General features: G+C 40.9%; 1 protein-coding gene across 1 annotated transcript; it reads left to right on the top strand.

Annotated features, from left to right (window-relative positions):
• Window positions 1-218: 218 nt before the first annotated feature.
• On the top strand, window positions 219-25,351 carry kcnk9 (potassium channel, subfamily K, member 9). The gene is made up of 2 exons (XM_061664802.1): window positions 219-1,366; window positions 23,278-25,351. Exons 1-2 carry the CDS (start codon window positions 784-786, stop codon window positions 24,159-24,161), a joined length of 1,467 nt encoding a protein of 488 aa, XP_061520786.1. The 5' UTR covers window positions 219-783; the 3' UTR covers window positions 24,162-25,351.
• Window positions 25,352-26,661: the final 1,310 nt, after the last annotated feature.

Here is a 26,661-nt window from a genome sequence, read left to right as displayed (position 1 = left end):
TCGCGGATCGTAGTGGTCACTCGTGGGAGTGGGAGGGGTCGCGCGCTGTGTGAAAATGAAGGTGGGGGGAGTGGGGGAGAGATGCAGTCATTTGTTGCATTTGTGTAACTTTTCAGGAAAAAAAAGTGATGCAGGAGCTGCGACGCCCACTGATTTTCTCTCTAGAACGCGTGGAAAAAAAGATTGTGAACTCACATGACGCTCTTTTTCCCTTTGCACGATCACTCACTCCTTTTTATGTATTCTTTGTCTAATTGAGTTGGCGGAGGGAGGGAGAATCTCGCGTGGAAGCGGCCAACCCACCCCCACCCACTGTCAGAGTGCCACGGTTGTCACGCAGCTGCTGTCCCTTCACGCATATTAGTTGTCTTGACTAAAACGTCACACGCACAAACGAACGCGCGTGGAAGCTCCTTTCCCTTGCCATGGAACCTGTTGTCATTCGGCGCGCGTGGAATATTTGTGGCACTCACTTCACGTCTTCTTTTGGCCACTCAGCACATTTTGTCAGGATGCTCGTTCGGAGATTTTTAGGTTAAAAAAAAAACCCAAAACGATTTGATCGATTGTTGTGCTGCTGTCTTTTCCTGCGTGTGGATTGCGTGCGTAAAAGAAAAAAAAAAAGAAAAGTGTGCACGGTGGAGGATGTTGCAGCTAACAGGTTGGTGTTGAAACTTAAGAAGGATGCCACGCCGCCGCAGGAGCTTCCACAGGCTCTGCGAGTGAATATTAAGATGTCCACATCGGCGGAACCCAGCAGGCGGTACTGACAGCAGCTCGTTGATGGCACTGCGCACCGGGAGGACTTGGTTCGGACGGGTCTTGCGCAGGGTCTCGCGGCTGCAGGGCTCCTGGTCCAGGCGCTCCAGCAGTCTTTTGTGTCTCTCCGCCAACCAGGAGCACGATCCGGGCTTCCCGTACCGCAGCCCCAGCCGCCCCGCAGGCGCCCACCTCGGCCACCGTCATCGGAGCGCGTCCGCCGCCGCCTCCAGGCGCAGTGCACTCGGCTTCTTCCCTTCTCGTCGCACCATCCCGGGGAACACGAGGGGACATGAGCCCCTCACTCGCCGGCTCCTCGTGGCCATGAAGCGGCAAAACGTGCGGACCTTATCCCTGATCGTTTGCACGTTCACCTACCTGCTGGTGGGGGCCGCCGTCTTCGACGCCCTGGAGTCCGACTTCGAGATGAGGGAGAAGGAGCAGCTAGAAGCCGAGGAGAGGCGCCTCCAGGGGAAGTACAACATCAGCGAGGACGACTACCGCAAGCTGGAGACCATCATCATGGAGGCCGAGCCCCACAGAGCCGGGGTGCAGTGGAAATTCGCCGGTTCCTTTTACTTTGCCATCACGGTCATCACCACCATAGGTAAGTGACCACAACCCCCGTCCACGCCTCACGCAGCCTTTTCGGCCACAATCAATATCATCTCAAAGTTTTTTGTTTTGTTTTTATTATTATTATTTTTTTTTACGCGCGCTCATATACTTCACATCTATTTGTACGCGCACAGGTGAAATGTCATTAGTTGCCGTTATGTAACGTGCGCTGCATTTGATGCATTTAACTCAACTTTTGTAGCACCAGGATGCAATGTAGAGCTGTAGATTGCACGCGCAATTCGCATTGAAATGAGATTTGTATGTAGATTGTTTTGCAAGTTGTGCGGATGATTGTGTTGGGGGTGGGCGACGAGGAGGATCGCGCTTAATAATTAGGCAGTGACGTCACTGTCGCACGTGCGTTTTCCTTCCCCCGTGGTCACGTCATTAGGTACACCTTCACCATCCACTGCGAGTTCTGACTGAGTGCACTGCTTCGTTCTGAGGTGTTTCAAATATTTGGGTATTGAGCCACATAAGAGGGGCACAATATTAGGAACCCCCTCCAAACTGAATAATAAATATGTCAAAAATAAATATGTCAACAATTCCTCAGTGAGATGCAAAGAAACTCAAGGGGTTGTCCTTTTCTGTAAATTTCTTCATGATTGGCCCTCAAGTCCATCTTTGATTTTGAAGATCTCCATTTTTCTTTTTTTTTTTTTTTTTTTATAAATCTTGCTGTCTTTGTTTTACTCGGAGTTGTATGTTCCTCTCTTTTTATACAGATATCTTGCATTAGATCTTATTAGATTGTACAGGTGTGCCTAATGTAGTGAGATTTGAGGGATGACAGGACGCTTTATGATAAGCCATCACCATCATCAGATATGATGCACCCCCGCCCCGTTTATGGCCCCTCTTAGGAAGAGAACAACAATCAGGGAAATTAAGGATGAACTGTGACAGCTCTGGAAGATAAAAAAAAAAGAAAGTATTTTTACTCCTCCTCTTCCCATCTCGTGTTGTGTTTTTATAGCTCGCGATTATTGTTCATGATTTCCCGCTTACAGGGAACATAAATCACATCCGTTTGACGCTAATTGGCGGCGTGCATTTGCGTCATGATTTATTTCAAGCTGCCGCACGTTTACACGTCGATGCGTCTCAGCCACAAATGTGTTGTTGAACCCTCTTTGTCAGACTTGTTGCTTAAATTCTGCGGCCTCAACCCCCCCGCCCCTTGTTCAGCGGTCACAAGGCCGCTCCATTATGGGGAGTCACATGCTGTTATTCAAGGTGAGAGCTTGAGAGGCTAATGCACCGCGGGGCCTGTCGTCCACTTTTTGCCAGGCAACCCTTAAGAGGGGGGCCGCAGCCGCCGGCCGTGGCCGACGACTCCGTGCTCGCGTTTGTTTCCAGGCTGCGGCTACCGGAGCCACTGTAATATTCATGTTCCTATCAAGTGCTCGCATTCTGTGGACGCTTTCCCCAAAGTCTTTAACAGGTCTCCCGAGGGTGCCCTCGATTTGCGCGGTGGTGTGTTTGTCTTCGTGCCAAACAGTCGATGGGAAAGTAAGTGTGCATATGGAAAGTAGTTTGAGTCATTTACTCGATATCCTTGATATCCAGCTTAAGGTCCAGGTACTACTATGCACGTTTTCCTCACTAGTAAGACAATTCAGCTCTCTAGTAGAATGACTGTCTTACTAACAATATTTTTTTCCACGACTAGTGCCAATTTTGACCTACTAGTGTGCTGCAAAAGTCACACTACGAGGCCCAACTAGTAGGCATGTGTAAGCCCAACTCGTCGCATCCAAATGCTCATTAGTAGTTTTTCCTCACTTGTAACATGGGGTTGTACTCCTAGTATGCTGAAGTTGTGCTCGCTAGTATGCCATAAAGTAGTGGAAGGCAGTACTGGGGGAAAAAAAATGTTCTGCTAGTTCACTGAAGTTGCATAATGAAAATTCCACTAGTTAACATCTAGCGTTTCACTAGTACTAGTGCGCACATATCAACTATTTTGCCTAACTAGCAACATGTACTGTAGTTGTCCGACTGGTATGCAAAACATGTCTTACAGTAGTGGAAAAAATGTTACTGGTAAGACAGTGGCTCAACTACTGTGGCATAGTCATTCTACTTGTGTGCTGAATTGCCCGACTAGTGAGGACAAAGCACATACTAGTAGTACACACTTAAAGCTGGTTATTGAATAAATGCTCAAATGTCTTTCCATACGTACACCTGTTCAGATGAAAGTTGAACATAACGGAGGCTGACCTGACAGACTAACTAGTACTACTAACTAGCACTACTTCTATTACCCCTCCCTTCCATGTACCTGTATGTACTTGCATACAGGTACATGCATGCATTCTTCACATGCATATTATGTGCATGAGAAGAAACAGCCGTCAGATTCATGCTGTCTTGGAGTAGCATGTACATTATGTTCCAAACATACACGAACATGAAGTACTCCTACACAATGTACTGTAAGGAGACCCAATACAAGAGCTGGGTCAAAAAGTTTGAAAATGTAGTGCAAAAGTTTACACAAGGTAATCGCTCAGGATAATATTTTAGAGCTATTCAATAATGGGTTTTTTGTTGAATTTGATCACTAAGGGGGTAATAATGCTCAAATTTGGCACAATTATTTGTTTATGTGTCCGCCACTCAAGGGGGAGGAGCCATATTTGGTCACTCCAACTGAAGTCAAAATAGATGCGAACAGTATATGACTCAGATTTTTACATTATGGTGAATGCAATAACGTTAGATTACTAGTTATGTAATGAAGTTACTAAACAAACGTGTTATGTGAAAATCATCTTTTGGAGTTAAATGTCAAATTTCATCTTTTCTAATGACTATTTTCCTTCATTTGATACGACAGGAGGCTAACTGATTACTGTTCGGATTGTTTGGCCTTGGTGGAAGTCTTCTCGTTTAGCATGATATTCGTTATTGTGGTTGTGGTGGTGTAGAACTGCACTGCATCACATTGAGGGACATGTCTAATATTTGGAGTTGTAAAATATTAGAAACAGTTCTCAGTGTGATGCACAGCAATTAATAAACATTGTTTTAATTTACAGTCCCCCTCCCGCCCCAGGAAGGTTTATAATAGCCTATACATGCCACAAGATGGCGGCAAAACACAACTTTACTATTAGACAGTGCTATTAAGAGCTTTCGTACTGGCAGTATGTTTGCTGTTGGAAGTCATTGTATTGCGCAGGAGTCACGAGAGAGTCTGACTGACACTCCAACCCAAGCTCGTCAGTAAGTCGTCTGAAGTGGACTGAGGCCGAGCGCTGCCTCTCACTCACATTCAGCAAACGGCATTGAGACCCCCCCCCCCTCCACACACACACACACTTTATCAACTCTCAACTGCGAGGATTATTTTCTCACAGAAATAATGAGACCCGGTTGCGTCCAGTGCCCAGGATCGGTGAAATTGAAGGAGTGGAAAAGTAGCCGCGGTGAAGATAAGGGAGTCATTTGGACTGTGTCAACGGCGCTGTTTGTAGAAACTAATTATATCGGCTGTTATCACACAGCTCTGTATGAAACAAAATAAGATATCGATTAAGATAGCTGATGTTTTGGGTTGCTATTCAAGACTAGAGTCAAGTCCACTGTACATGCTACATACACTACATTAGACAGAAGAACACAATACAGTCACATAGTGTGAAGTGAGTTGAACTTCCATGTGAGTGTTTGGACGAGATCGTGGAACTGTTCTTGACTCCCTCCATCTTGAGGGAGTTAAGAACAGCCCAGCCCCTCCAGCCGCGGCTGGGCGATATGGCTAAAAAATGTATCACAATATAAATATTTCGTCAGTCGCTATTGATAACCATTGTTTTTTTTACCTATCCAAAATAAGGACCATGAGAAAAAAGGCTAATTTGAACCTTTTCCCTTTAAAAAGAGCTCTATTATCTCAGATTTTATTTCTTTCCAAAAAATAGTAATCAATTTGGTATCACAAGACCAGCCCAGTTCTGGGGGACACTAGATCACCCCAAGCCTCCACCTGGTCTAGTGTCCCCCAGAACTGGGCTGGTTTTGCTATACCAAATGAATTATTTTTCATCATTTTTAAAGATCGTGTAAATTGACAAAAGTCCGTCCTTTATTCAAAAGCGATCCAAAGATGAAATTAGTACGTTGGAAGATGCAATTCAGCTCACAGAACAATATCCTGCAAATATATTGTTTTGTTGACGCGCTTTAAAGGGTTCTCAGGGCCATTTAAGTCCATTTCCTGCATCGTTATTGTGTAGCACTATTGTCGTAATTCCCTTAACGGTTGCAATTATGTCTCATTTGATATGCAGCGGACGACAGCGCGACTAGTTGTAAAGTGCATCATCATAACAGCTGCTGTAAGTAATAGTAATACGTGTTTTCGTGTAGTTCATGAATAAACATACCTACATACTACGCAAATTAGCCATTATATTTTTAGTCCATTAACATTACATTTTCAGACATGCTGTATAATATATACATATATTTTTTTTTACACCCTGCTGGTTTCAAATCCAGTTGTAATAGTAGTTGAGGAGGTAACAACATTAGTTGTTTGGCTGAATATCAAACCAAGAAGATAAAAAAAGAACTTGTAATCTGCAGAAGGAGGTAGATAAAATGTTCCTCAGATTTTCGACCCTTTCCTGCTTCCCTGTTATCATCACAACTCTGGCAAAAAAAATCTGGAAAAGTAACTGTCTTGTTGAAACCACAACGCTTGCCTCCCCCCCTTTTCCATCCCTACTGACCTGCACCTTGACTCTGTTGATTTCAAGGAGTAATTGCACAGAATGTGACACTTAACCTCGACAGCTGCACCAAAGTCTCTCAGTACAAGAGCGGCCGCGGCTGCACAGGCGACGCGCAACACGTTGCCAGGAGACTGAAGTCGTCTCGGCTAAATGTCCGGAAATATCAACACCGGCGTATATATCTGGTATACATCCACTGTGCATTTTTTGTTTTTTCAAGACAGTATTCGCTGAACAACCATATGATGAGTTCAAACACAAAAGCAGACAACTCCATTTTTTTGTGTGATTTGAGTACAATTATTTTTTGTTACTTTTGGTGGCTGCGCATAGCCGGCCCAAAACCAAATTTTAAGCACAAGGGCTCATTATTTTATACAGCAACAAGACCGTGACGATATCAATTGAGAAAACAGGGTTAATGGCTTGAATGATGATCGTAGCCTTCTTTTCTACAGCTGTAGTTGGAATGTTTGAAGTGTCAGTCAAAAAGTTACTGAACTGAGGTACATTACTTCAGAGACAGATGGAATGCGCCCGAATTTACATTTCAACAGCTTGATTGAAAAATAGACGTGGTGGAAACTCAGCCATAGTTAACATGATTCTCGAAAGACTGGCTAATTAATTGACTTTTCTGTTGCTTGGATTAATGGCACACACACACACACACACACTCTTTTCCTACTAACAGGCTATCTATTATGTTTTGCTGAATTTCTCAAAGACAACCCAACCAAGCGTTTTACACATACCTGTGAGAAAATGCCTTCCACAAACCTGATTATGGAGGTTTGGTTTTAGTTTGTGCCTTCAGAAGTGGCTTCTCTGCCACCATGTAGTCACATGACCTTCTCTTCACAATTATTTATGACATCCTCGCCTACAAGATTTCTTTCTGGCGGCACAACCTCAGATACAAGTTTTTGTCATCGTTTTGGTTCAGGTCAGCAGGAGCCAATCACTTCTCTGCCACTAGGAAGTATCCCGGTACCTCTTTTTTAAGCCGTCTATAAGGATTCCTTTTGCCAATTACCTGTTAAAATTAAGCAGAATACATACCTACAAAGCCTCATAGTTGCTTGGACTAGCTACATAGTGAGGCATTGCATTTCATTAACCTCAATGTGTCACCCATGTAAGACGTTATGATGAGAAGAATTCACTTGACAGCTGCTCACTTTTTCCTAATAGACGAGGGACGGACTGTTACGCTCCGAGGGGGCTCAGCGGCGGTCTAAAACTGCTGTCTCCACGGCGTCCGAATCCCACAGCGATCGCCGGCACCGCGGGAAAACATTCCCATCGATCCGCGCCAAGGCCTCCATCAAGCTCACGGCGGGCGGCCTCGGCAAAGTGAAAATAATCTACTGGCAGCAAAGTGCGCCGGCACGACATTTTTCAATAAGCAGCCCGTCACGCTACGTGAGCAACTGTCTCTGCTTTAGGAGGGTTTAGAGCACAAATATGCAGCGAATATATTTGATGGCGGCAAGCAAATACAATCATTAACCGATTCATGATGATGGATGAGTTTAGCAAATAAAAGTCATTTTGTTCAGTTTTTTTTTTTTTAAACTACATTATTATTTAGATTATATATACAGGTAGAGTTCTTCCTCGATTTACAACAGGGATCCCTTCCTACAGCTGTAATCCATCCTAACATAGTTGTAAAGTCACAATTACAGTATGTATTTGTTTGCAAAACACTTCTAAGCCTTATATATAATCAGGTGTGTGGCAAGAAATTACCAAATTTCACTTAAAAAAAATAAATAAATAATTACTACAAATAATGTATCTTTGTCTATCTATGCCAGTGACTTTTAATGACAGGCACAATAGTTAAATGCTCTCCCACTAGATGGCAGAAGGTACAGTTAACTTTTGTATTCACTTGTTGCCATTCATACAACAGAATAATAGCTTTGTGTTCATTCGTCAACTATAAAAGGGGCTTTTTAAAAAAAATTTTTTTTTTTTAGATGAGATCAAGATGTCATATACTTTTTGTGACATTTTGGTTAGGTGGTGTACCATGAGATTTTTTCCAAGGTAAAATCCTACAGTGTACCTTGGTTCTTCATGATTGGGAAACATTGCTCTAACCTACACAAACGCAGTAGTCGTAAATCCTAATTACAGTCAGTAGTTGATGACAAACACTTTTTAGCCATGAATGTAAAAGTATCAAATGAAAAACAGTAAGACGATAAATGAGCGTGCTATTTTTTTGTGCCACGTGGCAATGTATTTCTTACGCCGCCGTAACCTCAATTGCATGTCGTGACCGTCGTAAACCGACTGTTAAAAACTCCTTCCTTTAGATGAGCCAATGTTCTTGTTCAGCACAGAATGTTGGACAAAGTATCCAGATGTGACGTAGCCCAGTCATTTTTCAAGACCCCCAGGGAGCAATTATCTGTTTAGGGCGAGCTAGCCTCGCGGGCGTCCTGCTGTCCACAGACCTATTTTTGGGCTACTTTTTGGAGATTTGTGAATTATTTATGAATGCGCCCCACTGTAAGAAAGTCCAAAAACTTATTGTTGAATTCGTCAGGCCTTGGTATGCATCTTGACTGAGCGTTCGTTTCCTAGCTAAACTCAGCGGTGGGAGGAATCTCCTTCTATCGGGCTACTACTGTTTGGCCTTGATGGTGCTCGTCTTATCTTTATCACGGAATTGTTGATACAGCTGTATCTCTTCGGAGGGCGCAGGTGAACTCAATGACGTGTCTGGGATACGCGCTAGCCGCTAACTTTATTTCATTTGGCTTGGAGCTCACAGTAGAAAGTGAACAGAGGACAAAGTGCCTTGTCGAGCTGTTATCAACTACGGTATAACTAAAGCCATGAAAACATAAAAAATGTGCTAACGCAGGAGATGTGGCCCTGTGGTATTTAATTGGAACTGGCTTGATATCTGTCCCTATTACACATCACTTTGCCCTGGGCCGAGCACAACCATTCATCAACAGTGAGGAATGAAAAGCAGCTTGCACAAACGGACAGAAAGAAAAACAGGCTGAAGATGGTTCATTGGACCTGTATTGTTTTGCTTTTTTTGTATTATTCTATGGTTCCTGCAGCTCTGCAAAAATAGGGCAGAAAAACAGGGGGGTGGGGTATGATGAAATTAGTAATTATAACATATTTGAAGTGAAATGATCTTCCATTAGAGCAGGAAAATCGGACTTGACATGTAAATAGAGCCATCTTAAAAAAACTGCGTAGTTATGCTACCTACACCTATAGAATTATGGTGTATTTCATTATACAGTATTTCTTAATTTGAGATAAACTGACTCATAACCTGTAATAAAATCTCATTAGCAAGTTAGAATACCCTTTTTAGTTTTTTAAGGAAATTACACAAAACCTGCCTGGTAAGAAGAAATATCTTGGCAGAGAAAGAACAAGGATATTTTGCCTTGATTTGAGATAGTTAACCTTTTTAGAGTCACTCTCAGTCAAATGGTAGCACAGGTGGTTTATTGTAAGAAAAGAAAATATTTCAGTAAAGAGAAGGAACATTTCCATCACAGCTAACGTCCTTATTGTACCTGTCATTATGTAGTAGAAGAGCTCAATCCTCAGTCGACCATGTAATGCTGTTTTATTGGATAATTCATATCCATAAAAACTACATGAGGTACAGCTCTACTAATAATACATTTGGAAAATTCAACATTGCCTAAGTATACACTCACTTTTTACACCATTTGGTCCACTTGCGCATACTGAGATCCAGTCCTAGCCATATTAACAGTTTATTTATTTACATATTGTGATTGCAGTTTATAGAGGTAGAATTCGCTCTCAGTATGACTCAGTGTAGTACTACAATAACAAACATACAGTATGTTTCTGACAATGAAAATTGCAATTATTATGTCTGTAAAGATATAATAGTGGTTCCCTCAGCTGACTTGTGATTGGTCGTCTGTCTCTGTATGTGCCATGTGATGGACTTGCAAACAATCCAGGGTGGAGACTTCCTTTCGCTGGACAATTGCTATAGAAAATGGATGGTGGGCTAGAATAATTTTGTGGACAGTCAATTGTTGTTTAAAGCCAGGGCATGGGGAAACTTTTTTCCCAAACGGGTCATTTAAATCCTCCTCGGGCCTCTCTAAATTTGTGCAACTATGATGCAACAATAGTGCGTCTGCTTCACAGTCAGGTTTCAGGTTCGAATCTCAGGTCAGGCCACACAGTCCTCGTCCAATGTATATGATATACTGTATAATTATGTGACCCGCGTGACTCCACCGTGACCACCTGCTGCTAATTCTCTCCTGCTGGACGCTGACAATTATTTTCCCAGTGAAAGCCTTTGCGCTGTAATGCGCTCCCACACAGTCTTCTCACAACCACTTGATTCCGTGGGAGTGTGTGTGTGTGTGTGTGTGTGTGTGTGTGTGTGTGTGTGTGTGTGTGTGTTTGCGTGTGCAACTCCAGTTATCGGCACACAACAGCAGCATGAAAATCGGCGTTGGCGGCTCGTGAACAGTGTGTGGTCCGCTCGCTCAGGATCGCAATGTATTTATTTCTTTTAGAATAAAGCACGAGTAACGTCTCTGATGCTAAATGCGGCACCCCTGCAGGGTGGAAAGCAAATACACAGTAGCTGGCACGAGCGCTGACCCACACAGGTTGTAAACCTGTGAGATGAGTATTGTGTGCGTTTTTTGTTTTTTTTTTGTTTTGTTTGTGTCATTATTCATGCTCTCTGAAACATGAGTATTTGGTCAGTTTTAAAAAAGCTATGGGAATTACATAAGAATGAATTTTAAATTTTTAGGAAAAAGTCTGTTCGATAAAGTTGCCGATTCATTGAAAAAATGATTCATGTATTATTCTTGTAAAATTGTGACTTCATTCTGGAAATGCAAATTTGTCTTCGAGCGTTCAGACTTTTTGTAAACTACAATTTTTGTTTCTCCTAAAATTCCGACTTTTCCCCCAGTCCTCCCATCCATTTTGTTGTCCCACCGGTTTAGGGTCGCTGCTGACTGCGCGAAAGGCAGAGTCCACCCCCATTTAAACATTTATTTATATCCTTGATATCCAGCTTATGGTTCATGTAGTAGTATCCTCTTTGTCTTCACTCGTAAGAGAATTCAGTGCACTCGTAGAACAACTAGGTTGACCTAGTAGACTGACTCACTAGTAGAATCTCTCACGAGTAATGTTTGCACTATAGCTTCTCCGTTTTCTCCTGTTAATTAGTATTCGTCCTCTTTTCGGGATACCTGTCAGAAGTGTAGCGCCTTTGCCGCCATGGAGGCGATGATGAGTGACTTTGAGGAATTACTCTGCACCGTGTTCAGCCAGGCTAGCTAGCCAGACAAAGCTCGTAATCATCTGGTGTGGTGCACGATTGCGTAGAACCGAGCAATCCCAATGATATGATGATACCCGAGCAGCGGTGAAAGGGAGCAGGATGGGTGCCTGTTGAACGTGGACATTGCTTTTTTTTTTCAGGAATGTGTTCATTTCAATTGTATTTAGTTATTAAATTTGCCCATTGCTCTGTGACATCGCCAACTACTGGTCTGGTATGCATATTAAAAAAAGAAATTCAGGTATGTGAATGGGTATAATTTTTAGGTTGGAGAATTACATTTTGAAAAAAAAGTATTGTCAAGTTTGACATGTAATTGAGGTGAAAGCTGTTCCGAGTGTGACTACACTGAGGGAGCAAGGCCAAGTGGTGTCACTTTCTCTGAGGAAGTGATTTCAGAGAGTGAACGGTCAAGTGCCTGTTGCTAAGCAGCACTCGCTTGGCCGTAATTTCTGACACAGGCCGACGAGCTTCATTAGGTGATGGAGCCTATAGTGAGGGCGAAGAGACCTGGGACGCAGGCGACCTAGCTGCACTGGTGTGATTTGAAATCTTTGAAGGCAAGAGTTTGCTTACCTGACCTTAATGTAACGTTTTCAAGAGTCTCAGATTAAGTTATTAAACCTGAGTTGAGCCGAGATGTTACATGATGCTCCCCTGACGTTTTTGTCCAACCTAAAGTATGACGACCGTTTGCCTCACGCAAGGCAGCGCATTTATTGCACAGGCATGCCTCGGGCTGCCCACAATAAAAGGCTACTTTAAATTGTGCAGTTTTACAGTATTGCTAGTTCCAGTTGTTGTTGTTTTTATTAAATGCATTTGTAGCATGAATCAGGAATATGACCATCATTCATAGCTACATTATTTACTCTGTATTTTTTTTTTATTTTCGTACGTTTTATTTTATTTTATATACGTTTTATTTAAGGTTAATATGGCTGTCTATTTGTAGCATGCACATTTCGTATTTACGTCATTCATAGCATAATGCATTTGTCATATGTATTATATTTATATATGTATATATTATATGGTTGATGATTTTTATATTTATATATCTATTTTTAATCATAAAATACAGTATTTTCATCATTAGTACTATGCATTGATTTATTTCATATTTGCATTTATTTGTTTTGTTTGTATTATATATATATATATATATATATATATATATATCTGTATTTAGGTTATTAGTTTACATTTTAGATTTATTAGATTTTTAAAGAATAATAAAATAATTCTACTACTCCAGCAACAATGCAGCAACTTAAGGCGCACATTAACATTGAAAGACTCACTAATACTCTATAATAAACTATTTAGTGCAATAATAACACAAATACAGACCATTACATGCCAATTTGTGTTGCATTCAGAAAAGGAACAGCCCCAAATCACAACCCCGCTATAAAAAGTACTAATGGATATTGCTATTATTCATAATGAGCCTAAAAGACCTTATTGGTAGCATTAAAACTCAGTTTCATCTTACGTAAGAGGCAAACATTTTTGCGGCTTTTGCTCTACACAGCAGACATTAATGACTTTTAAATTATTTACCATTCATTGGCATCCCCCTTGTCTCTTTCCGGGCGCAGCCACGTAAAGGTTTGAGCTTCAGGAAATAGCTTGTATTCCCATTTGCATCTGTGCAAATAGTCTGGCGCTTCGGCGTCCTCTTGGCTAAATGTCATTAAATGAGTTCATTTGTTTGACTGTGAAGTGGATCCAGTGCTAAATGACAGACAGACGAACACAAGCCATGCGAGTTTTTCTTGGTCTTTCAGTTGAAACAAAGTATCATTCAACATATTGTTATTGTCCATTGAAAATAAAATTACGAATACAAAATTAATCTGAACATTTTTTTGTCATTTGAATTCAATTATTAAAATTTTTCAGAAATTATTTTGTAGTTGGTTTTCGTCTACATTATTAAGAAAAATGTCTTTGTACAGAAAAAAATCAAGACAATTATCATAACAAAATCAGTTGCATTTCCATATTATGTTTTCATTTATATGCTAAAAGTAAATAACTGTTTTGTTGTTTTTCGCAATGAAGAAAAAAAAGCCCTAAAACCAAATTAACCTTCAATTGTTTTTAATTCTTTATTTCTTTCTGATAATTAAAGAAATATATTAGTTTTTTTTGTATGAAAACTAAACTAACATTACCAAGAGTTTTCTTGAATAGTATCCTGGTACAAGCAGGTTGTTGTCATTCATATGAGGCTGTTTGTGTACAACCGGGGAGGCTGCAGTCACTCCCTCACGAGCTGACATCACTAGGACGGCAAACGTTTCAAAGCGCCTGCATTTGAAAGGGAGCAAATTGCTGTCAAATAGAAAGATGAAATTATAGTTTGCCTTGAAATTTGCATGATTCATTTCTTCATAACCCCCCCCCCCCCCCCCCCCCCCCTCTTATTTCTGTGGTGTTTTATCTCTGGTCGACAGTGTTGCTAGGGAGGAGAAAAAAACAAAACAATGTTGAGCTGAGTTGATAAGTTGCCTTGTTTATTAGCACAGTGGTGCCTTGACTTGATGGTTTGAATTCGTTCCCTGACCACCCTCCTCACGCAAAACATTCGTATCTCAAATCAGTTTGCCCCAGTGAAATGAATACAAATGCAGTTAATCTGTTCCAGCCCTATATTGTGCTCATTCTGGTGTGCGCGCCCTGGCCACCGAGGGGCGCACACACAGAAAAAAGTTTCACAATTCCCTCAGTAAACTGCATTAATAGTTGTCATTTTTCGAAGCAGATTAATGTGTGTTTGAGTATTGTTATACTGTCTGTCTACATGTGTGGCTGCACCAATAGTGTTTCAGTATCCGTTGCTTGAAGATGTATAACGCAGCGACATTGATGCTATTCGTTAGCGTTTTGCATTGTGTTAGCATGAGGCTAGTGGACTTTCCTAAGGCAAATCTATGTGGTTGTTTTAAATACGCAACATTTAATTTGCTTTGGTTTATGTTTAGTTTGACAGTAAACTTCAACTGGGAGCGGCAATAAACGGTTTGAAAACTCTTCGGCTTGTAAGTCAAGGCACCACTGTAGTTTAAAAGTGATAAGTAGTCATCAAACGCAATTTCTTTTCTTTGCAACTCGAGCGATTTTGTGAGGTCAAAGTTCACTGAGAGATCCACTCACTAATTGAAGTGTAATTCGGCGGCTTGTCGAAGATGTGCTGCATCCATCCATCCATCCATCCATCCATCTTTATGGGCAGCATTCACTCAAAACGTAACTGCACACTCATGGTAAAATAGGTCGAAGGTGTACAAAGCTGTAAGTTCATTATAATTAAGCAAGAATTTCATCAAATAAATACAATTGTTGTCCATCCGAATGACTGCAGCTCGTGATTTAGTTTACTTTAACCTGATTTGTCAGAGATCGAAGCCCAGATGGGTGTACTATAAATGTACAGTTGCAGCTTGGCTTCAGGGTGAGGGACCTTTCGAAATACGCGGGTGAGGGGGGTCACCGGCAGCCTTCTGTGAAGACACCGAGTCACATTTTAGAAAGTGACAAGCTGTCGCTGTCACGCGGCAAATGCCAGCGAGGATGTCTGCATCGTCTTGACAGCTCCTCACATTGTTTGGCGTCGCGCTCCGTGCGCGGGCCGCGTGTCGCCACGTGGATCTGTTGCCTTCTCGTGTTTATAGCTGTGGGCCTTTTTTTTCTCTGCTCAATCCTTCAATCATTTATATTTGCGCAATGGTTCATACACCAGCACGTCTGCCTAACAGTTCTGAGGTTGGGGTTTGAATCTCGGCCCTCCTCCCCTGTGCTCGTGCAGATATTCTCTGTGTACTCTGGCTGAAGAAGTAAAGTTGTGTGTGAATGTGAATAGTTGTTGGTCTGGACGGCCGCTGCGATTTGCTGGGAACCGGTCCAGCGTGTACCCCGCCTCTCGCTCAAAGCCAGCCGGGATAGGCTCCAGCTCACCCACAACCCTAATGAGGGGATAGAAAATAGATGGATGTTTTGCTTAATTAATTCTGAGCTCACTAAAATTGAAGGAGTGCGCATTAAAGTCCTTCATGATGCTTAATGGTCTCGTCATTTTTACAAGTGGTAGTCTAAAAAAACGGATATATCTCCCTTTCTGTTGACAAGATAAAACGTAGGATTTTTGGGGTGGCCAGTGGCCCTGGATCTCACTAGATACACCCCTTACATGGACAAGAAAGCTGCAATTAACAGCAGCTTGTCGCCACATTCTTAACCAAAACCAGTGTCAAAAATGAGAAGAACGACTTATTACTACGGCGACGACAACAACAAATGGACTTAGGGCACCCCTGCTGTACTTGCTTTCCGATTCTCCCAAAGAGCCCAACAAAGATGGAGGCATAGCACGAACTGAATTCATTCCCGTTGATTTAGCCGCTAATTTCCGGTGCATGCGATCCAACTGCTTCCTTTTACAATAACAACAGAAGCCTCGTCTAACTTGCCTGGACAACATGAAATCTGAAATCTGAATGCAGGCAGTGTGCTTTGGTATTAACATTCTTTCCCTTACGTGTTTGAGTCTCATACCTGAGATTTATGATGGTTGAGATGTGTACAGCATCATACTGAGAGTTGTTGCTAATATTTTGTCCCTTTCATGCAGCTAAATACATTTACAGTATAGCAGGGCTCGCCGTCCTTTTGGAAACAGAGGTGCTTCTTTGGTACTGATTAATGCGAAGGGCTACCAGTTTGGGACACATTTTTGAAATGAGAAATTTGCTAAAATGACCTTGAATTCTTTTTTAATCATGTTAATGATTTCTCACTATAATAATTGTATCAACACTGATATAACAAGGTAGTAAAAAGTGAAGATATGCAACACATTTCTATACATCTCTACATTTACTTACATTTACTTTGAATGTTCACTTCTACAACATTCCTCGGAAATCACAATGTCCCATCACTGGAGAGCTTTTTAAAAATTCTTATTATTATTATTATTAAGGCCCTCGGGCTACTTATATGATCCTTGGGGGCGACCTAGTGCCCTCGGGCACCATGTTGGTGATCTATGAAAACTCTCAGTATAAAGTTGTCCAGTACAGAAAACACAACAAGCACAATGATAAAAAATATTGTCCAAGGATAGTGTCAATCAAAAAACTGAAGGCAGTTATCTTTGAAAAGAGAACATTGTCTTAGCTAATGTTGTGGCTGGCAAGTGTACAGGAGATAGCAGGTGTCTAAAAAGTTCATTCATAAGTATTTGTGGCCCCCGGAATGTTGCAGCCATTCTCAGAGTAGTAGTAGGGCTGTAAGCACAGTGTCCATTTATTGTGTATGTGAGGCTCGTGGTGTACAAGGCTGGCTGGCGCCTGCCAAATTGAGACTTTTTTTTCCTGTCCCTTTACGTTTTGGATGGTTCACCACCTGTAGACTGGGACTTGTCTCCATGCCAACGATACACAGACAGGCTGTAGAAAAGGCCCAAAGCTCATTAATTAAAATTATGTTCATCTCTGTTATTTAGGTGCCTTAAGAATTTATTACGTTTGTGTTCATTTTTTTTGTGTATTTGTTCTTTGAATGGTCCAGCCTTCATGGCTTCTGCACGGGCAGGGACATCACAGTGGATGGAAGCAGAGCGTGCGACTCAGTTGTGTGTACCGGATTTTAGGTTTGGCTAGGCAGTGTGCGTCAATGACAAAGTCAGGAGTGACACACAAGTATACTTTGAGTGCCTCCTTAGCATTGTTTATTATTTGTTGGATGATTTGTTTGTTTTATGAAATATTAATGAGTGAAAGTTACCATGTGTCAATCAATAAGTCATCTACTTTCACTACTTCCACGGTTTGTCTTTCAGAATAAGAGCATACTTTCATGAGTCTCCAATAAAATGTTTCCTTCTTTCTTGTGGTTCTTTGTGTCTACTTTTATAAAGATGACCGTGACATATTTGTTTTGGATTCATGATACAGGTCATGTTTTGTTTTATTAAATATTAATTTTCTGTCAAAATGGAAATGACACATTTTCGTATGTATTCGTGTTGTTGTTTGGAATGAAAAGTGCATGTTTGGAATATCATAGTATTACTGCATGTGAACTGACAAACCTTAATAAATGTTAAGATTTGTATTTGGGTACCCCTGATACAAACAAAAAAAAAAGGAATAAAAAATTAGGAATTTATAATTTTGCTAGAGTGGTGACAATATGTGTGCAAGTGGTATTACAGGAATTTTATTTTATAAAATGTTATATTTTATTTCCTTCTGTACAGCTTGCACTAAGAAAAGTACCAATGTGTGTGTGTGTATATATATATATATATATCTATATATATATATATCTATATATATATATATGTATCAAAATAAGTCGACTAAACCAATAAAGATACCCTTTTTATGTGTTCAGAGCTGCCTAGAGGCCATACATTTGATGTTATCCAGTCAAGTCAAACACACACACACAAAAAAAAAAAAGAAGTCTGGGCAAATTCCCTGACAGTTGATGGGCTCCGGGTTAACCTCGGCAGCCCTCCTGCAGCCCCTTAACTCGCCTGACGTCTTCTCGCCTCTGCGCTCCTCCTGACCTTCATTAAAATGCCAGAGCCCGCAGCAATGAACACCTCTGGGCAACCTGAGAAGGTTGGAGGCAGATTAACCTGCGGATCAAACGAGTAAAAGGCCCTGGTTTAAGCAAGTGCTCGAACACTTGTAGCGTTAATAGCAGGACTGGGCTTGGGCACTAATGAGGGCCTTCAATACGTTACAAATAATACATGAGGCAAATGAGTTAACGACGAAACTAATAAAAACTTAATTGAACATGATTTATTCAACTTTTTTTTCACAAAATTAGTTTTGAAGCGTATCATCACATCAGAAAGCTTTTTGTAATGCTAAAAACATCATGATTCTTGTGTTATCATTGATGTAAAATAATGTATACACTTGGCAGCAATGTCCTCGGATTTTGGTGCATTTTGGGCCATTCCTAGCAGCATACCCTGCACTATCCCATCGTTTGTTTTCACTATTGGCAGATTTTGCATAAAATTTATTCACAACATTCTATGCAGGCTTCCTTGCAGCAGGCTGCGGCTGTAACCCCCGTTTAATGCTAAAAACCTTTTCCTTCTTATGCTTTCGGTGTCTTTGTAGATCAATTTTCCCGACATTCTATTCAGACTTTCTAAATCGTAGAAGCCAGCAGCTTACCATGCACTGTCATGACTATACCTAAAATCTTCTATTTATGCTTTTGTTGGCTGTGTTGACAGAATTTTCATCAAATTCAATACCACCATTTTGTGTAAACTTTCTAATTCCAAGCATAAATGAGCACTTTCATGACTATCCCAGTACTAAAATCTTTCTATTAGACCTTTTGTGTTTGCTGACACCTTTGGATTTAAACCCCTATCCCTATCGTGTCCAGACTTTTAAATTCCGAATAGCGAGCAGCATACCATACACAATTGTATTGTGTATTCGCTCAATGGTATCATAAAATTGTTGTCTTTGTAGCTGGCTTCCAAAACTGGACCCTTGGACAAAACATCTCTCTCGCCTCATATTTTGGCACATTTTGAGTCAAACTGGCTATGCAAAAGGTCTTTTGAATTCCTAGCAGATAGCAGCATACCATGCACTGTTGTGACTTTTACAGCATAATCTTCCTCTTCGCTTTCGTTGTTTCCCATACATAGCACCAGCATAGTGACTCATTTATCCACACATTTTGTAACATGCTGAGAAATACTGATTTAGAAAAATAAGCCAGTTTCCACGTGCACTAATGCAGAACTGATCTGCCCTTTACTCGCTTTTTCTAAGCTTTGGTGACTGAGATTTAAAACTCCTCTGCATCAATAGGTGCGCGCCACTCCTTTCAGCCATCAAATGCCATGCTACTATGACCTGCCAGAGCCCAATTATCTCCATAAAATCAAAAGCATCCCCATTAAAGCAAACTTAACACAGCTCCCAGGCTGGGTTTGCGGCATTTTTTTTCTTTCTTCCCTTATACACACTTCTGTGTGAACTGGTTGAGCTGATGCTTTTTAAAAGAGGTGATCTCCAACAGCCAGACTGAAAAGGCGCCCTTAAAGCTGGTCTGCTTTGCCCGCTGGGATGCCAAAGTGTCTTGTTTTCCCAGCCTGATGTATATACGAAGTCAGACGGCAAGCATATTGGTCCATATGTAGCTGTTTTGTAGCGTGGAGTCCTCCAGATTCTTAATAAGCAGTCAAGTTTCACGTTTCTCATGGGCAAAAACCATCAGTGAGACTGTTTTGATGAAATGATATATTGGCTCGCTCACATCTGATTTTCACCGACATAACTCAGTAACGGTTTGGCCTGATTGAAGTGTTTGCACATTACTCCTTGGTGAGTCAGGAAACACCCCGTTAATAAGTTCAAAATCAGCCAGGAATTTTAATCTTAATCAACCATTCAGCCTGAGGACTCATGTGTCTGCTATACGAAATTTAGTTGACTTTCATTCTATTTCTCTATTTATTTATTTATTTATTTATTTTATACCAGCCAACTGTTCATTTGGACCAACAGCAGATTTAACAAGAATGACTCTCAGTGGAGCGGAGTCGAGTGGAACTGTTAACAAAAGTGAAAGAAGAAAATCGTGCGGCATTGCATTGGTTTGCTGTTGCTAGCAGACCGCTTCCTCGTTCATGGAGGATGACGTCAAACTTTATTATCTGACGGTGGTGCCATTCTGGAAACAGTGTTTCGGTTCAGAAACACCTTAGAGACTCAAAAACAAAATACAATTCCTCTTTCTGCACTTTAATTCGTACTATCACTCAAATTGTGTTCGTCTAACTAGCTAACCAACTAACAAACATCATAATAGGCTATCAAAAAATTACTCTGCGGTAACCACAGGAAATACGCTAACATGCTAACGTTAGCTTAGCATGTAGATGTACAATAGAGAGCAGATTTATTCAGAACATTTTCACTTTTTAATGTAGCTACTACAGAAGTGAATGAAAAGAGACCTTGGAATGTTGTATTACTGTAGTCATTATTAGTTAAGTGTATAATATGCAGAAATCTATAAACTATAAACTGTCGGATTTTTAAAGAGCCGGACAAGTCTTCTCATTTGTCTTCTCGCTGCTGTCAAATCTCCCTTTCCGTGTTGATGTATTCATTAGGCCGTTGCGATTTGCATGATGAGATAATTGAAAAATGTATGGCATTCTAATGGAGCGACATCATAATGGAATTTGCCCTTTCATGCTGTGTCAGTTCAATTCGAGCATCAATGACTCAAAAGTCCAGCGCTGCTGTGGTCATCGCGTGCACGCACGCACACACACTGGTGTAAGTGTGGGCAGACGTTCCAAATGAGTGAAGTGCAAAGCAGCCAAACAAATGTTGACTCATGCAGTACTAGAGCACAGCAGTATGCGTGCGGTCTTACGAGTGTGGAACATGGCAGGTGCACTGTTTCTCACCCGTGGACAACTAACATTGCATTATGCACTATGTCAGTCGATTATAGGATATCAAATAATTAACTGATGACTGAACGGAAATATAATAATGAACAAATAATTAACATTTGACCTATGTTGCTAACCAAAACAGAAGCACCAAGGCACAAAACAAGAGTTATAGAATGTAATAAAATTTTGTTTGCATATTATGGATCCCCCTCATAATTTAAAACTGTTTTTTGTTGTCCTACTAACAATATGATGCACTTTAGTCAAAATACCTTGAGCATCAAGAATTACCAATAAGCAATAACAAAATAAATGTAACAATAATAATAATAATTAAAAAAACTAACACCAATAAAGACAGTAAAAGCATTAGTTTTTACTTGTGGATGCCACAGTTCAAACATTTGTGTGCGGACTGTGCCTGTGGCGCATGCACTTCTTTCCTTCGCTTTCTCCAATAAATGTTTACGTCAATGTTTGTTAACATTTGTGAGTGACCACAGATGATGTCATCATTGTATGTCTTTACTCACCTACTGACTTTTCTCTTTTCACTGCAAACCACTCTTTGTTTGTGTGCGTATGTGTGTTTTATCCTTTCTCTCCACAAACAAACACACGATTCACCTGTGCACACAAAGTACAAAAGCACCTGTGCACGGAACAACAAAAACGACGACCGTTTCAAAGACAACAGCGCATGCATGCACGCATTTGTGCTCATCATTCATGAGCACAAACAGTTTAAAACACAAGCGCTTTCAAGCAATCCTGTACTTTCCAGGGCTATTTTGTGTACATTCGTGAATTGTCATCAGTCAACAACGGATAGAATTCAAAGTGGGTCATTCAATGCAAATTCAAAACATACAAAAAAAGGTATTCAACAGGTATTCAATCAAACTTTAAAAAAAGTGAATCAGAATTTCTTTGGAAGGCTTATTCTTACAAGAATAATGTAATGTTTTAAGATGTCTTTATTCTCATAATATGAAACCTTTTTTTTGTAAAACAACTTCAATCTCATATCAAGACTTTTTTTCTGATTTTCTTTTCCTCTCGTAATAAGATTTTCTCAAAAAAGCATTAATCTCGACGTTTTTCTTTATTCTCACATAAGGAAAGATTTCCCCCTAAAAAATGCAACATTGCAATTCTAATATTGACTTTGTATGATTAAAAAACCCACTTTATTGTCATAATATTAGGACAAATACTTCCTCGAAAAATCTGTCTAAGAATACTTTCCTCATAAAATTAAAACATTTCCGCCTTATGACTTTTTCTAAAAAAAACAAAAAAAAAACAGCCTGACCTTATTCTCTTAATATGAAGACATTTTCTGTAAAAAAAAAATCAACTTTGTCATATTACAACTTTTCATAATTTTTTTTCTCTCATATGGTTTAAAAAAATAAAATAAAAAATACAACATGAATTACAATGTTATTCCTTTTTCGTCAAAAAAATACAACTTAAATCTCATATTGCAACTTTTAAAAAATAATAATAATTAGTTTTTACTCCATAAAACACTACTGTCTGATAATATTCAAACATATTCAGACCCCAAAATATAACTTCATTAATCCAACGATATTCTTTATTTTTTATTTTTTTCCTGCATGGCTCTAATACTCCTGCCAATGGCGCTACTTTTTTATGTTGCCAAAAAGAAAAAAAGTGTAGTATATACATACAGTATAATAAAAAAAATCACAAAAATGTACATAATTTATTTACAAAAATCAAGAATAAAATAAAACATATGTAATAATAAAAATACTACACATACAGTTGGACATATGAATGGGAACAGGTTAATAAATGATTCATTCTGGCTACTGCATACAGAAAATATGATGTAGCTTGAGACTTTCTGTTTTTTTTCTCGCGCGACTAAATTTGCAATGAAAGCAGTGAAGTGATGTAAACTCCAAGTGAAGCGGGCGTCGTTTGGCTCCACTTTTTTTTTTGCATCCTATATGATTCTCATAATAGCAGTGACCAGCTCCGTGGGGCAACCCCGCGTGCCCGACAGCTGTTTGCGACACATTCCTCATAATAGAGCGTTTAAAAGTGTAACCTCAGCTGATATTTGCGAGCTCTATAATGTTGTGAGTCAGCAGCTTAAGTTTCATTAGCTAAAAGCGTCACTGGCTCTGCATTAGCCCTCCCTCTTCCAAACTCATCTACCTCTTCGCGAACTAATTGGATAACCCCCCCGCTGTGGCGTGTGCCAGTTCCACCTCTACTTTCTTGGCAGTCTGCACTGTAAACAAAAACTTCCAACTAATGCACTTATTTCTGCTTCCTGCCAGGCTACGGGCACGCGGCGCCAGGAACCGACGCGGGGAAGGCCTTCTGCATGTTCTACGCCGTCCTGGGCATCCCATTGACTCTGGTGATGTTCCAGAGTCTCGGTGAGCGAATGAACACGTTTGTCAAGTACTTGCTGAAGCGCATCAAGAAGTGCTGTGGTATGAGCATCACCGACGTCTCCATGGAGAACATGGTGACCGTGGGCTTCTTCTCGTGCATCGGCACGCTGTGCATTGGCGCCGCTGCCTTCTCGCACTACGAGGACTGGAGCTTCTTTCAGTCGTACTACTACTGCTTCATCACGTTGACCACCATAGGCTTCGGGGACTTTGTGGCCCTGCAGAAGAACAGGGCCCTGCAGAAGAAGCCCCTCTACGTGGCCTTCAGCTTCATGTACATCCTGGTGGGCCTCACGGTCATCGGGGCTTTCCTCAACCTGGTGGTGCTGCGCTTCCTGACTATGAACAGCGAGGACGAGCGGCGGGACGCCGAGGAGAGGGCGTCGCTGGCGGGGACCCGCAACAGCATGATCATCCACATCCAGGACGAGTCGCTGCAGCGAGGGCGGGGGGGCCGCGAGAGCCGCCGCGACGAGATGAGCGACTTGCACTCTGTTTGCTCCTGCATGCACTACCACTCGCACGACCTGGCCACCTCCGGGGGGCTGATGGGCAGACTGGGGTGTGCCTTCTCCCACCAGAACTCGCTGGGCTCGCATCTGAACCCGGGTCACTACTATCACTCCATCTCCTACAAGATCGAGGAGATCTCGCCCAGCACGCTGAAGAACAGCTTCTACCCGTCGCCCATCAGCTCGGTGTCGCCGGGCCTCCACAGCTTCACGGACAAGCTCCAGCTCATGAGGAGGAGAAAGTCCATCTAGTCCGCCCTTGCCGAACCTCATTCCAAGCACTTTCCCTTTTTGTTCTTTTTTTTGTTTTGTTTTTGCTCCTGATGGAGAACACACTCATGGGATGCAAAGCATGAAGCATGGATGTCTATTTTTTCAAGGGATTACCACACACCTTTTAGACCTAGATGGAATCTCCAAAACTCTTATCTAAAAACGTTGGTTTCCTACCAAATGAGGCACACTGGTATTTTTCATAAGGGAGGACGCTCGTGTCACCTTAACTTGAAGAACCCGCCGCGGAGACGCAGAGGATGATTTCTCTACAAGCCATCACACACAAACATTGTCGCTAATATTAGCATGTGCATTTAATAATCGGTACCCTGTATTTTTTATGACATTCCTTTGTCTGTCGTCAACCAGCTTTGTTTGGAATCCAAAGGATCATGCTGCTGTTCCTAATATCGTTCTCCTTATTTTCTCCTTTTGTGGAGCATTAAAGATGGTATCTGGCCGGGCGAGCTCTAAATGCGCTCACGAACACAAACACTTTTATTGACGGCTTTTGTGCCGCTCGCTCCGTTCCCTGGGATTCGTTATTGAACGCATCAATATGAAATGATCCTGCAGGGATAACTCCTCTGCAAAAGTGGCAGACATAGCGAGTGCAGGCAAAAGATGTGTCAGGATTTGAATAAAGTGGAAAGCCATCATTTCTATGAAGCGACACACGGGTCAAAAGACAGATGACTAGACGGCGGTCCGAATGATGAGATATTGGCATTTGATGTTCCTCCGTATGGATTCTCTGCGACCCTGCAGCTTCTTTTAACATTGGTTTTCAAACATTTTCCAAATTCACCTAATAATGAATGATCTGAATTTAGAGCAGTACCAAATAATACCTCGTCATACACTCATACACACACGTCATAATGTCAGAATAGTGAGGCCAATTCCTTTATTTTTGGTGCAAGATTGGAGACTGAGAATATTTGACAATTGATTAAAAGATGAGTATGAGATAAGAAAGCAAAAGTCTGCATCTGATACACATCTTAGAAAATGACAATCAAACCTGTGATCCACTGGCATTTGTCAGTCTTTCGTGTCCAAATCAATCTCTGAACTTAAACCCTGTAGAGGATGCATTTTGCCCGCTAAAAAGGATACTGAAGGGAGCTACCTTTTAAAATAAACTGAAAGAGGTTGTGGTAAGAGCAAGGAAATGTATCATAAAAAAACATGCATTTCAATTCTAAAATCACTAAATATTAGATTTTTTTAATTTCTCCTCCCTTCATGTTTTTTTTTACACTACTAATCATTGTCCCCAAATTCTATAGCGCTGAACAATCCTAATTTAAATCAGCACCCTTCCAAAGTATTGAAACTGTGGAGCCAGTTTTTGTTTTTGCTGTAGACTGAAAACCTTTAAGATTCACCTCACGATAAAAGAAATCAACAGTTTAGAGCAAACATTTGCAGCTAAGTCATCCCTACACTTAAACCCTAAAGAGTATGTATTTTACCCGCGAAAAAGTTTACTTTTAGTGGACAAAAACAAATCCAGTGTCTGAAAGACACTGTGGTGAAATCCTTGACAACTTTTGTATTCAAATCCATCTCCAGACTTAAACCTTAAAGAGCATGTATTTTAGCCACGTAAGAGAGGACTGAAGGGAGTGTTATATTCCTCCCTAAATTATTTGAAAGAAAATAATACATTTTAAGAGTAATACATTGCAAAAAATGTTTATTAACCCCCCCCCAAAAAAAAAAAAAAAAAATTATATTCCTCATTAACATCAGCATGATCCATTGAGTTTTAATTCAAGGGGTTACGTCTATTTGGATTAAATGTTTAACTGAGAGGCCATACGTTTGATGGTTCATAACATGTCCATTTCGCATTTTGTGTTTTAAAGAGACCTGCTTGACTTCAATGCATTCTAATGTTCCCCTTGGTCAAACTCGCCAATAATGTTTGCTCTCAGGTTTGAACCAATCGCCTTGTTTTTGTTTTGCTGTGCTCCTTCCTAAAATGACACACAATGTACATACCTCTGTTCTCCATAAAATATTCCAAGAAGTTTTCCAAGAAAGACAACTGAGGTGCATCATCTCGCCAGGCCGGGTCTCCTTTGTAGATATTTGAGACCATTCTGGCCTGTTTTAAAGCCCAATCTGCCTTTTCTCTCTCTCACAGCTGGTCTATGAACGCATGGTGAAAGCATTTCAACTGTATATTGTTTGTATACCAATTCTAACATTTCATAAGATCACAAGACTAGGAGCTCTTTTTCCCTTTCTTTATTAAGTTCTATCCAATGAAAAACTATATTTATTAGTTCAAACCCCTGTCCATCTTGCCTTGTCTCCTCAATGGGAGAACACCACCACACCCGCTCTTACTTTGGAAGAAAATCTTGATCGAGTCATGACAAATGTAAACAGGCAAGGCAATGGTGTGTGAGAAAAACATTGTTTCGTTATGGGAACACGACCGGCTTATATGTTTGTATCAAGC

The sequence above is a fragment of the Phycodurus eques genome, chromosome 20 (genome assembly GCF_024500275.1).
Source record: "Phycodurus eques isolate BA_2022a chromosome 20, UOR_Pequ_1.1, whole genome shotgun sequence".
Lineage (NCBI taxonomy): Eukaryota > Metazoa > Chordata > Actinopteri > Syngnathiformes > Syngnathidae > Phycodurus > Phycodurus eques.
Note: the sequence above shows the minus strand (reverse complement) of the source record. Positions and strands in the feature narration are given on the sequence as shown.